The sequence below is a fragment of the Pelodiscus sinensis genome, chromosome 22 (assembly GCF_049634645.1).
Source record: "Pelodiscus sinensis isolate JC-2024 chromosome 22, ASM4963464v1, whole genome shotgun sequence".
NCBI classification, from domain to species: domain Eukaryota; kingdom Metazoa; phylum Chordata; order Testudines; family Trionychidae; genus Pelodiscus; species Pelodiscus sinensis.
This window is the reverse complement of record NC_134732.1, coordinates 11,378,526-11,391,448: the sequence shown is the minus strand read 5'-3', so window position 1 is coordinate 11,391,448 and position 12,923 is coordinate 11,378,526. Positions and strand designations below refer to the sequence as shown.

The following is a 12,923-nucleotide window of genomic DNA, read 5'->3' as shown; positions in this document are numbered from 1 at the left end:
GAAACTTCTAGCATGGGTGCATACCTTGCCAACTATACAAGGTGGCCTTGATACATTAGCAACTTTCTTATTAAGACAGAAGGCGAGTACCAGACAACGAGGAGACGGGGAGTTTTCTTATCAGTTCCTTAAGCAAGCTGTTCAGCTCAGCAAGTACAAAAATGCAGCTGTTCGCTTGTCTCATGCCCTTGCTCAACTCATGTCTCAAATTTTGTTCAGGGACTACCCAGAACCCTTTGCTGGACTTTTCTCTGTCTGTCTTAGCATAACCACCCTAGGCCCAATTCTCTAGGGCCTAACACACTGCAGAAGGGGATAACAAAGCAAAGGGATGTGAATAATTTATTCAACACGTTTTCTGTTCCTAAAATGACCTGTGAGCAGCTGACAGATTAGTCCACTTGATTGATTGGATCTGCGGGATTGTTTCTGGGCATAACGTCTGATCTGCATATTTTCTCAAGCAGGTGGCAACCAAAAATGAAGCTGTGGCGCTTAGTTTTCACGGGGACACACCGGCCTAAGCTCTGACGGGACGCTCTGCGGGCTGTGTGAACCTTTCCTCCTCAAGGTCACACTGGATTTCTGCAGATACTCTCCTGCGTTCGCCGAGTATTTGTTACACCCATGTAAAATCCGCGCTGCAAATCCCTCTGCGATGACTGCAGAGCGTGGGCACGAGGGGGGGATCACTAGCGTTCACGGAGGGTTAGGGTGGGATCTCAGGCTACCTAGACAGGCACCCCCCCCCCAGCTAGAATCCGCCCGCCCGCGCTGTTTGGTCAGCCTCTCTTTGCCCAAAACTATAGACTTTACCACTGGGCCAGGCGGGGCTAGGAAGGACGTCACTCCCCAATAGCCCCGCCTTAGGCTCCCGCTGACGCTTCCTAGTGGCTAGGTCAACGCAAGCCCCGCCTTCTTCGGGTTAGGGGCGGCAAGTTACGCTGTTCCAGCCGGGTAAGGGGCGGGGCTTTCTTGCAGCCGGTTCTGAGCGAGTCCGGCTGTGTCTTGGGTCCGGTCTGGCAGCAGGGCCGGGCGGGCGCGCGCGGCGGTGGCGGCATGTCGGGGCCGAACGGGGAGCCGCACGTGCCTGCGGGCAGCGTCGGGCGGGGCGAGGAGGGGGACGATGACGGCTTCGGGGAGACAGGTAAGAGGAACGCGGCTGTGAATCCTCCCAGAACCCCCCCCCTTGTGGAGCCCCGGGCCCCGCCCCGATTCCTTCTGCTCTCAGCATCGCCCCCCCCTCCCGCTTCGACACCCCTACATGGGGCGAGCTATGGATCCCCCAGGCCCCCCACACACACCTGGGGTGAGCTATGGATCCCCCAGCCCCCCCACACACACCTGGGGCGAGCTATGGATCCCCCAGCCCCCCCACTCACACCTGGGGTGAGCTATTGATCTCCCGACCCCCTGGTCCCATCACCCCCTCTCTAGGGGAGCTACAGACCCACCCCGTAGGCTTCCTCTCATCACCATCAGATCCTCAACACAGCTAATGTTCATAAAGGGGAAGGATTGCAAGCCAAAATAGGAAACGGCAGGTTACAAATATGTAGATAAGTTTAGAAATATTCAAGTCCAGAAGGGCCTGATGAAATTCATAGTAGGCTACTAGCCTCTAAACTAAGCAATATCCAAACCCTTCACAAGTATCTTTGAGAGCTCCTAAAACATCAATGATCTTTATAAGATTGGACAAAGGCAAACATATAGTACTTCTCTTTAAAAAGTACCTGGGGACTTATAGCCTTATCAGCCTTTTTTGATACTTTGGAAAAATACTGTTATTAGCCAGCATGGATTTGTTCTATCCCGCCAAACCAATCTAATTTTCTTTTGGAAGGGAGTATTTGGTGGGGGCTCTTCAGGAGTCAGTCTTTGGCCTGGCGTTAAATATTTTCATTAATGATTTGGCTAGTGGAATGGAGAGTATGTTTATACATTTTGTGGATGAGCAACAAACTCAGAGGGGCTGCTAGCATTTTGGAGGATAGGATTGGAATGCAAAATAACCTTGACAAATTGGAGAATTGGTCTGTATTCAACAAGAATAAATTAAATAACAATAAATACATTTCACTTAGTAAGAAAAAAAATCAAATGCACAATAACAAAATGGGGAAGAACTAACTAGATATTAGTACTGCTAAAAAATCGGGGTTATAGCAGATCACGAACTGACTACTAGTTAATCATGCGATAGAGCTGCAAAAAGAGCTATCATTCCAGAGTATATTAACAGGAATCTTCTGTGACAGGAAATAATTGTCCCAGTCAGCAGCACCCGTGAGGTCTCCCTTGAAGTGCTGTGCCCAGTTCTGGGCCCCACACCTTTGCAACACTGTGGACAAATTGGGAGTGATTCTAGAGAGCAACAAATGATAAATGCCTTAAAAATTTGACCTCTGAGGAAAGTGGGGGGTTTTTAAAGAAAAACTGGGCATGTTTAACCTTAAGAAAAGAAAGCTGAGGGGAGGCATAAGTCTTGACAGATGTCAAAGGTTGATATCAAAGAATAGTGATCAACTTTTCTACAGTCTATTAAAGGTAGGACAAGGAGGAATAGTCTTAATTTGAAGCAAGGGAAAATAAGGTTAGATATTAGGAAAAACTTCTTAACTAGAAGTGTCTTCAAGCTCTGGAGAGCACTTCCCAGGGGGGAGGGGAGCATAAAAATCACCTTTCAGGGATAGTTTAGGTTTATGTGGTCCTGCCATAGTGCAGGGGGCTGGGCCTGATGACTTAACGAAGACCCTTTCGGACCTACATTTCTATGATTCCATAAGACTAAAGCACCCCACACTAAGGATGTTAAAATGTGGTTAATTGACTAGTCAATGGAATTTCCATCGACTAGTTGATGGGCACTGTCCCCAGCAGATCCTGAGCTCCATGCAGTATTTCCCAGGACCCTGGGGTCAGCTCCCAGCCCCCAGGTTCTGGGGAAATGCCAGGGGAGCATGGGATCAGCTGGAGAGTCCCCAGCTCACCCTGGGCTGCAGGCAGCTACCCCTTTGAATCGCACGGCTGTGCAGTGGCTGTCCCTTTGAACCACACATCTGCACGATTCAAAGGGGCTCCCCAGGAAATGCCACGGGGAACCCAGGATCAGCTGGGGAGTCCCCTGCTGATCCCGGGCTCCATGGCTTTGAAATGCACAAGAGCCACCACTGGGGACTCTTGTGCATTTCAAAGAAGGCATCAGCGTGCAGCCCAGAGTCAGCGGGACTTCCTGCTGGCCCCGGGCTGTACACAGAGTTTCGCATTCCTCCTTTGAAATGTACAAGAGCCCCGAATGGAGGCTCTTGTACATTTCAAAGGAGGAATGTGGAAGTGCCTATCAACTAGTCAAACTATCTGATAAGCAAATGCTTATGGATTTGCTTATTGGATAGTCGACTAGTCTTTAACATCCTTACCCCACAAACTACCCAATGTGGTGACTTCTAACAGAAAAGTTAAGAGCATCTTTCCTGAAAAAATCCCTGAAGACTTCTAGGACTAAAAAGGTTTTTCATCACACTGTTGTGGGAAGTGCCAGTACAAATAACTAATTACTAGCTAGGAAGACACTATCCTATTTCAGATGTTCCTCTGGCTGCTAAGGGAAAAGAGATGCTTAGCCAAATAATCTTCTATGACAGTTTCTTTGGGAATTTGAGCTTTATGGACTATCCACTGGCCTTAAGAGATTCTTTCCGCTAGGTCCACCTGAGCTGTTCATTCAGTTTATAACTAGATTCTGAAGATGTCAAGGATGTTTCCTCATAAAATCACTCATCTCATTAGAAGCTGCTGATCGTTTTTGTACCAGGTATCTCTATAGTTGGCTTTAAGTGGAAAGTCCTGAGGTCTAATGGCTTGCTAAATAATCTATCACACCTCTTGGCCTGTCCCGCAAAGCCCTCCCAGTTTGGAGGCAGGGACTGCACTGTTTCCTAACCCCATGCATTCCAGTCTTGGGAATAATCCTGATATTATATTATTCTAAATTTAAATTAAAGTACTGCATTAATTGCTTTCAGCTGTGGGATAGATGCGGTTTTTGTGATGCGCTTTTGCGCAAGGGAGCATCCACACTGTTGGACGCTCTCCTGCATATAAAAGCCACCCGGATCTGGTTCTAACCGGGCTAGAGGTCACCAGTTGCTCTTGAGTGCTGTTGCCAGAGCCCTCCAGAGATGTGCACTTAAAGGGACATACCTGGAAAGCCGCTTCTCTGTTCTGCTGCCTGCTTCCTAGCCTCTTTGGCAAAGCTAAGCCTCAGCAGTGCCTGCTGTGTCTGCCCTGTGCTTTTTGGGGCCGACGCAGCTTTTTGCCTTTTGTTGTTTGCCATGGAGCCTGAGCTCTCCTTGGGCATGTGACGGCTCCACACGGCCATGCTGCTGTATTTGCAGCAAGATTCCAGCAGCCTACTTGTCCCTGCTGGATGTGGACACTGAACTTCTTTTTGTGTCCTTCTGTGTGGCTGCGACTGCTCCGGTCTGGCTGCCGCACCCCATCATATCCAGGAGGGTCTGGAGGCTGGAGACCAGTTTGGAGAGGTGGGACCAGCAAAGGCTGCACAACTTTAGAATGTACAAGGCCACCTTCCTCAAGCTCTGTGCCTGACTCTCACCCGCCCTCCCCGTCCAGCAGCGTGTCGCTATTGCCCTCTGGAAGCTGGCCACCCCAGACAGCTATCGGTCAGTTTGGGGTGGGGAAGTCCACCGTCAGGGCCATCCTGATGCAGGTAAGGAGCTCGCGGGCTGCAGTCCCTGCCGGGGAGGGTGGGGGGGATGGTGCTGGATAAGGGGGAGGCTTGCGACTGTAGGGGATGGACTGAGGGTGGGGGGAAAGACCTAGCCATGGTGGCTTGTGCAGTCCCTCCCTCACACAGCCCTGCTGCCGGAGCGGGTGTCACGGGCTCGTAGGGGGTGGGCTCCTAGGGTTTGGGGGGGCAGGGGAGGATGGCCACCTCCCAAGGGCTCACAGTACCCCTCTTTCATTCTCTGTTCTGTGTGTTTCTTTGTCTCCTTCTGCAGGTCATGAGGGCCATCAACTCCTTGCTGCTGCGCAGAGTCATCCGGCTCCAAGACCTGGATGCAACCATGGGCGGATTTGCTGTCCTGGGGTTCCCCAACTGCGCGGAGTTATCAGTGGCACGCATATCCCCATCCGGGCCCTGGAACATCAAGCAGTTCAGTTTATAAACAGAAAGGGCTGCTTCTCAGTAGTCCTGCAGGCCCTTGTGGACCACTGGGGCCACTTTATAGACATTTATATGGGGTGGTTGGGCAGGGCACACGATGCCCAAGTTTTCCGTAATTCCAGCCTGTGCACCAAGCTGGAAGCGGGCACTTTTTCCCCACTGGGACTTTGCAGTGGATTGGCACAACATGCCAGTGTGCATAGAGGGGAATGTGGCATACCCACTCATGCCATGGCTAATGAAACCCTACACCGGCCACCTGGATCCCAGCAAGGACCTGCCTCTGTTCAATGCCCGCCTCAACTGAGCCCGGATGCAGGTGGAGTTCGCCTTCGGGTGTCTCAAGGGACGGTTCCGCTGCCTCCTCACCCACCTGGTCGTCAGGGAGCGCAATATCCCTGAGGTGGTTGCATCGTGCTGTGTGCTCCACAATATTGTGGAGCGCAAGGGGGAGGCCTTCCTCCCGGGGTGGGTGGCAGAGGATGGCCACGAGGGCCATGCATTTAAGCTTCCCTGGACAGCCACCACCCGCCAGGTCTATCTGTTCTGGGGTGTCATCTGGGAAGCCCTGAGGGTGGACTGAGGCCCCCCAGTAATTGTCCCCAGAGCCTCTCCAACAGGGGCTTCTGCCTTTCTGCTCTCTCCTTGTCCCTTCCCTGACCTGCCAATAAACACATTTTGTTTTCAAACCAAACAGATGAGTCTTTTTTTATTTTTATTTATTTATTTTTTTATTCAACATCAAGAGAAGGGGGGCAGGAGGAGGGAAGATGTCTGGACTGGGAGGGGGAGATCAGGATTCGGATTATTAGTGGGGCGGCCTGCTCTGCCACCTTGAGTGCGGGGAAGTGTTCAGGGTTGGGTGGGTCTGGGGACCAGAAAGGGTTGGGCAGGAGGGTCATCTGCAGCTGGGTCAGGGTTGGAGAGAGAAAGGGCCATAGGCATCACTTGGGAGGGGGCAAAGGCCTGGGAGATGTCCAGGCTGGCAGGGACTGGCTCCAGGGACAGGGTGACAGTCCCACTGTCCTGGTCCTCCGTCTCGGGGGACAGGCTCCGGATGTTGGAGTACAGGCTCTTCCAGCCCAGTGTCCACCATGATGGAGGGGGAAGAGGGTTTCTCCCCACCCCAACCCCTCCAGGATGTGGTGGAGTTCCCTATAGTAGGGGCAGGTGTGGGGTCCTGCCCCTGAGTGCACCCTGCGCTCCCTGGCCTTTACATACCCGACGGAGCTCTTTCACCTTTGCTTGGACTTGTTCCATGGTCCGGGCAGGGTGACCTCGCTCTGCCCGGGATATGGCCATGCGGGAGAAGATCTCTGTGTTGAGGCACTTGGCCTGGGGATCCTGCAGGGACGCCTCCTCGCCCCACAACTCAAAGAGGGTGGCAATTTCAGGACCACTCCAGGTGGGGGCATGCCTTTTGGTTCCCCTAGGGGGGATCCTGTGACCCCTGTGGCTGGTCTCTGAAGGGCCGGGGGGGTTTTGGGGAGCTTGCTGAGAGGCCATTTGTGGCTGAAGCAGAGCGGTGTGGTGAAGGCACCTGCTCTGGGCAATTTCCAGCCACAAGGCTTATGCAGGGTGGTTGTGGCTTTAAAGGCAGCCAGCACACAGGAACTATAGAGTTGTGCTTGACTTGGCCAGAGTGGCCAAGAGGCTACCATTTTTTCCCCCGCAGGTCAATTCTTGCACAAAAACCCCTCCGGAGCGTCCACACTTGCCTTTTTGTGCAAGAGCTGTAGCGCAAAAAGGAGTTATGACTCGTAGAAGGAGGTATACCTACATTGCAAAAAGCTCTCTGTTCTGTCAATTGACTAGGTTTTCTTGCTCAAAAGCACGCTTGAGGTGTGGATGCTCTGTGGGTTTTGCACAAAAACGGCCATTTTTGCGCAAAAACCTTGTAGTGTAGACATAGCTTGAGTGAAAGCCACAGAGAAGTCCCATTCAAACAGTGGTCTAGTATTCTGAACAGTGCAGTCTGAGGACTGGTTGGTGCTGTTCCATGCCGTGTTCAGCAGGATTGGTCTAGAACAATGGTCCCCAACCTTTTGGGGCTGCTGGGCACCTGGGGGCAGGGCTGCATATGCGCTGGGCGCCCGGGGCGCAAGAATGGCTTGGGCTGGCCCTGGTCAGTCAGCGGGCGTGCATAAATGTCCCAGCGGGCACCATGGCGCTTGCGGGCACCGTGTTGGGGACCACTGGTCTAGAACACTAAAAATCTTCCCATGCGAACTTTGACCTGGGTTTGTGAAGTGAAATCAGTGGCTCTTCCTGAGGCTTTAATTATAGAATTTTCTTTGTAGGTAGGTATATGAGTGTATCATTCTTCCTTTTATTCGGGGCTTGGTGTGAGGGTTCCCCCCCACTCCCGTAACTCTTGCAAGCAGCAGCCTGACAAGTAGGTTTGAATGGCCTGTTGGACCTGGCTTGTGCTGGCTATATAACATGGTGCACAAATCCTGCAAGGTGGCTTACAATTAATCCTTGCTTCCTAGTATTGTGTGAATTGGTAAAGCAAGATCTATGTAATCTCTGCACTATTGAGACCTGGGTTAAGAACATCAGAAATTAAGGGGCTAAATTCTGTTTATGGAAGTTTGTTCCACATTCATCCCTCTGGTTACTTTTTCCCTGAGGACCTTGAGACCTTTCTCTTCACCTCCTTCAAAGGGTGTGTCTAGACTACCCAGTTTTGTCGACAAAAGTGGACTTTTGTCGACAAAACTATACCAGCATCTACACTACCGCTGAGTTCTGTCGACATAACGTCGACAGAACTCAGCAGTTTTGTCGACACCGGTATACCTCATTTTACGAGGCATAACACCTTCTGTCGACAGAACTCTGTCGACAGAAGGTGTTATTACCTGTAACATTGCGTCCAGACTACGGAGTTCTGTCGACAAAGCAGCTTGCTTTGTCGACAGAACTCAATGTGTCTGGACGCTCTTTGTCGACGGAAGTTTTGTCGACAGTATCTGTCAACAAAACTTCCGTCGACAAAACGCGGTAGTCTAGACATACCCAAAGGGACTCCAGTGCAGTGTTCCTTTCTTCCTCTACTCCTACCCTATCACATCAGCTGCTGTGATGTTCTGGAACTCCTCCAGATTTTCACATGCCAAGTCCTAGACTAGCAGCTCTGGAGGTTACACTCTCTGTGCTGTACCCTTTCTGTGGTAAGTTTCTCAACAGCACCCTCTCAAAGTGCCTGTATCCTGATTAAGTAAGGCCACCTTTAGGGTGGGTGAAGAGATTAATTCAGTTATTTATTCTGCCCTCTTACAACATGGATCCCTGTCTAGTGGGAGCTGCCAGAGCCCAACCACTTACTTGACCAAAACCAAACAGCTGTCAGATAACCACTTACTGCATGGCCTGTGGCACTGAGGTGAAACACCCTGTATCACATTACCAATCCCCTGAACTATCCAGTTTCCCACAGACTGTTTCACAGTATATTTGACATTATCTACAGAGAAGACGTGTGTGTTCTGAGGTATATTTGCCCGATACTTCTCAGAATACATGGTGGCAGTACAAGAATTTAAATTCAGAATATTTTTTCTTTTAGAATATGCAGCAATAAACTCAATGCTGGACCAGATCAACTCCTGTTTGGATCACCTGGAGGAGAAGAATGACCACCTGCATGCCCGTTTGAAGGAGCTGCTGGAATCCAACCGTCAGACTCGTCTGGAGTTCCAGCAGCAGAGTGAAGGACAGAACATGCAAGATGTGCAGGGACCACATGCAGATGTTTAGTTCTCTCTGTTTGCTGGACACAAACTCAAATAATTGGTACTTCTAGTGGAGCAATGAGTCCCGTGGCACCTTAGAGACTAACAGATTTATCTGGACATAAGCTTTCCTGGGTAAAAACCCACTTCATTAGATGCCCATGAAAGCTTACGCCCAAATAAATGTTAGTCTCTAAGGTGCCACAGGATTTCTCATTGTTTTGGCAGATATGTGGACCTGCTCCATCAGGCTATCCCTGATACTTGCTTCTAATGGGACCTCCACTAGTTTAATGTTAAATTGACTAGAAAAGGTATTTCCTGTTGTGCATTTTCACCCAGTGGTTAAATGTTCTGTCCTTCTGCGTGTGTCATGTTTTCTGTGTTACTGATGGTGCATCAGCAAATACGTTGGTTAGGGGGATAAATGGGGAGTCAATATTTCCAGCTCCCAAGCATAGCTCAAGATCTGAACTTATTGTTCCCATTAGAAGGGGGAATGGGATGCCCATGCTGCAAGTGTGGGCATTCATGTCCAGGCCTCTTTGGTCACAGTTCAGGAACAAAGGAAAGTAGTAGCTGTTCTCCTGCATGGCTAAGTCTGCCCTTGAAAAGTGTCCAGAATTCTACCTCACAGCCTCTTCTCCCCTAGTAAACTGGACTTTTAAGCTTTACTGCTCTGGAGATCTATGGCAAGCAGAGGCTTCATCTTGGCTCCAGACTAAATGGGGAAGGTAACTTTTTTCTGCAGTCTCCCTGTTGTCTACAGTGCTGTTAGGTTTACAAAAGTTCTGTGATGAAATACTGGCTAAATGACAGTCTTCTAATCCCCACTATTCCTCCTTCCATGCAACTGCACTGTAAACTACCATCATACTTTACTTACTGGATAGGGATGGTGTTAGCTGCTTTTAAACCACTTCTAGAGACTTAGTAGAGGCTTCAGAGTTTTAGCACCTTAGTCAGGGCCCCTTGCTGTATCATAGCCTCATGGTGTGATAGGGTGGAATTAGCCAGCAATGCTGTTATGACAGAGTTCATCCTGAATGTCTGGGAGATAATGTGTTTGTAAAATTGCATGACCGCTGTAAGTCTATGAAACTACCTTGCTCTTGTCTGTGGCTTCTGGTGGAAAGACCTGATGCCAGCATTGTGAAATGACTGTCATAGTTCATACAGTTGAAAGTTTAGAGATGGTGTATTAAAAGTTTCTTTATAAATGCTAACAAACTGAATGCCCTCATAGAAGCATTTGAGTAGCAGGCTTGCTTTAAATCCTGAATGAAGAAGTGACTGAGGCTTCAGCACTGTACTCTTCTTCTGGAAAAAGCTACCCAAATTGTAGTTTGCGTAGCTTTTTCCAGAAGAGGCTTTTCCGACATTTGGACCCTTTACACTGGGCCAAATGTTAGAAAACCCCCTTTTCAGAACATCCCTCCTTCCTTGTAAAATGAGGCTTATAGAGATGCGAAAAAAAATTCAGAAGAGCAGACACGTTCCCTGGACGTAGCAGATTTTTCCAGAATACCTCTGGTCTCCTGGAAAAACTCTGTCGTGTAGACAGTCTGAGCAGTTTTCATGTTCTAGTCTGAAACTGGGTCCTAAGCTATCCTGTTGTCTAGTGCACTGATTTGTGAGAGAACATGTTATGAAAGGGCACAAATTATGTTCATGGGGCTGACATTTCCCTTTGTTGTGTAATTCCCTTTGGTTTTTCTGTTCACATCACTTACTATCCTCAGACTAATGTGCAAGGGGAACTACCTTAGCACAGAAGGAAGTAGCTGGCTAGTATGGTGAGAAGCCTCTGAGCGCAGGCTTGGCTACTTAAAGCAATGAGGTTCAGCTTTAGGAAGGCCAGCTTCAGCAACTTTGAGATTTAACAATATAAAACTGACTCTCCATCACATCCCAGCCATATAAATAACACCCAACAACATCCTATATTAGACACACTAAAGCCAAGTTTGTTTATTTTTAAAGTAAAAACAGCATTGAAGTGGAAGGTTTTTTGCTCTATTAAAAGACTCCGAAAATAAACATTTCCAGCAAATATTGTATGCAAACGGCTCTCGCTCTAAAGCTGCTCTATCTGGGTTTGCGTCTAACAGAACGTCTACGCCCTGCTGGGGTTAGACTTGCTGCTGCTTTTGGGACTGAAGAACATCTATTTGCCTCTTTCTCCTGGCCTGTGATGCTTGCTGCCTCCTGTTCAGAATCCCCTTCACTCATTGGGTACTGGGCTTGGTATGTGCCATCTCTTTGTCTGTGTGCTACACTGTGTCCCAGCAATGCCCTTGTGGCCTTGTCTTCATCTAAGAGCAGGCAGTCTTCACTAGTGGTGGGGGACTTGCTACTCTCATCCTGACTTCCTTCCTCCTCTATGACCAGGGCTCCACATATATCAGTCTCACTGGCTGGGCTTTCAGCCCTTCTCCCAGAGGGGCCCAGCTCACTCTTATTCTCTAGAGACATGGAGGCTTGTTCTTTTAATGCCAATAATTCTGTAATTTCCTCTCCTGGGACGTGATGGGTATTCACGGTCTCAGCTTCATCTTCTGTCTTAACAGCCGGGGGCTGCTGCTGGACATCAGGTGACTGAAAACCAGAGCCCGGTGAGCACAGAGAGGTCTCCATGGATGCTGCTGTAGCACACTGCCTTGCTGCTTTGTATTTCTGTGCAAAGGAAAAGCATATGAGTGATAACTGGGGTGAGACCAGACAGTTTCAGCTAATCCAGGAGGAACCTGCACAAAAGACAGTGACAGACTGTAATGGCTGGCCTAGTCTCCAAACAAAGCACAACTCTATGGCTCTTGAGGGAAGGCCTTGTAATACAAGTATGGGTTGGTTAGCTACTGGAGAGGAGAAAAGTGCTAGTATTAAGGTTTTATTTGTTCTTGAGGATTAGATAGTGACAGTGGGGATAAGGCTCTAGAACCAGCCTTTGACCATTGTTAATCTGTCTCTGACAGGATAAATCTAAATAGTCAGTTGAGTAAGTGAAAGCAAGAAAACTCTTATCCCAACTACCAACTGAATCTGTACAACTGACTGACTGTGGGGATGATGGTCAGGAAACATGTAATCTCACCCTCCAGGCACAGGAGACTAATGGTTGCTTGCACTCAAAGGGAAAATAATTAGACTAACACGTTTTGCTGCAGATTAACACAGTGAAATGACTGTGTTTCCTTTTGCACTTCACTCATTTAAGCAATGCAGTCAATCTGTTGGCTCATTCACTTTGTGCTTCTTATTCAAGAGCATCAAGGTTGGAGAAAAAGTATTCCGTAAAATCATGTTTAAGGGGATGTTTCTAAGAGGGTATTTTGAGCAGCACATATCCCCACAAGAGTGCTCAGACATTCGGTAGATTGTGAATTTAGGCTCTATAATTGTCAGCAAAATGACTTACTTGACTGGTACCCAAACCGAGACTAGCAAGGAGGTTAAAGTTGTCACTGCAACTTCAGAAATGCAGTACACACAAGCCATGTGGAACTAACCTACAGAAGTACAACTGACAGCCTAAGCCACAATTAGTCAGTCTGGGGGCTTTACTTACACATGTGAGTAAGTGAACAGCACGAGGTTCCTTCTCTTCCACAGACATGAAAGTGATTGGCAATTCTAAACTTAAGCCCTAGAACAAGGGGCTTGCACTGAACCCAACAGTATCAGCAAGCACGATCGTACGTGGCCATTGAAGGGGCTGTATTAGCCATTTGACATGGAGAACAAAAGGTAAGTCCTTCCTGTGGTCTTTCCTGGCTCCTAGAGAATATGTACAACTCTTGTTGCTCTTCAAATAGCACTCAATGCAGCTCCTGCTTTTGGTAGCACGGTAGAGAAGCAGATGGAGGCTTAGGAAGTCTTAATTTTTTAGGTCAGCCATTTCAAGTGTTTGTACCTGCTCAAGCTCCTGGTGCCTGAGGAGGAGAGCCCATTCTGCATGAGGTGAAACAGGTAAAAGGCCAATTGTCTCTGCT

At 48.9% G+C, this 12,923-nt stretch overlaps 2 protein-coding genes across 5 annotated transcripts in view; one reads left to right on the top strand and one right to left on the bottom strand.

Moving 5' to 3' along the window:
- Positions 1-10,997, top strand: part of BBLN (bublin coiled coil protein) — a 14,639-nt gene extending 3,642 nt beyond the window's left edge. Inside the window, exons 2-4 of one of the 4 annotated variants that reach the window (XR_012897191.1) lie at positions 468-1,147; positions 4,639-4,735; positions 5,028-5,910. Coding sequence is in view for 3 of the 4 variants with exons in the window: in XM_075905640.1 (XP_075761755.1) it covers positions 1,060-1,147; positions 4,401-4,735; positions 5,028-5,195 (591 nt within the window). In the remaining variant the exon portion in view is untranslated. Of the gene's footprint in view, positions 1-467; positions 1,148-4,400; positions 4,736-5,027; positions 5,911-8,765 lie in introns of those variants that run through there. The other 3 variants (XM_075905641.1, XM_075905640.1, XM_075905642.1) reach the window with 3 other exon arrangements.
- The window catches only part of CIZ1 (CDKN1A interacting zinc finger protein 1), a 26,305-nt gene continuing 24,257 nt past the window's right edge, over positions 10,876-12,923 (bottom strand). Inside the window, exon 16 of the mRNA XM_075905639.1 lies at positions 10,876-11,607. Coding sequence (XP_075761754.1) covers positions 11,020-11,607 — 588 coding nt within the window. The 3' untranslated portion in view covers positions 10,876-11,019. The remainder of the gene's footprint in view (positions 11,608-12,923) is intronic.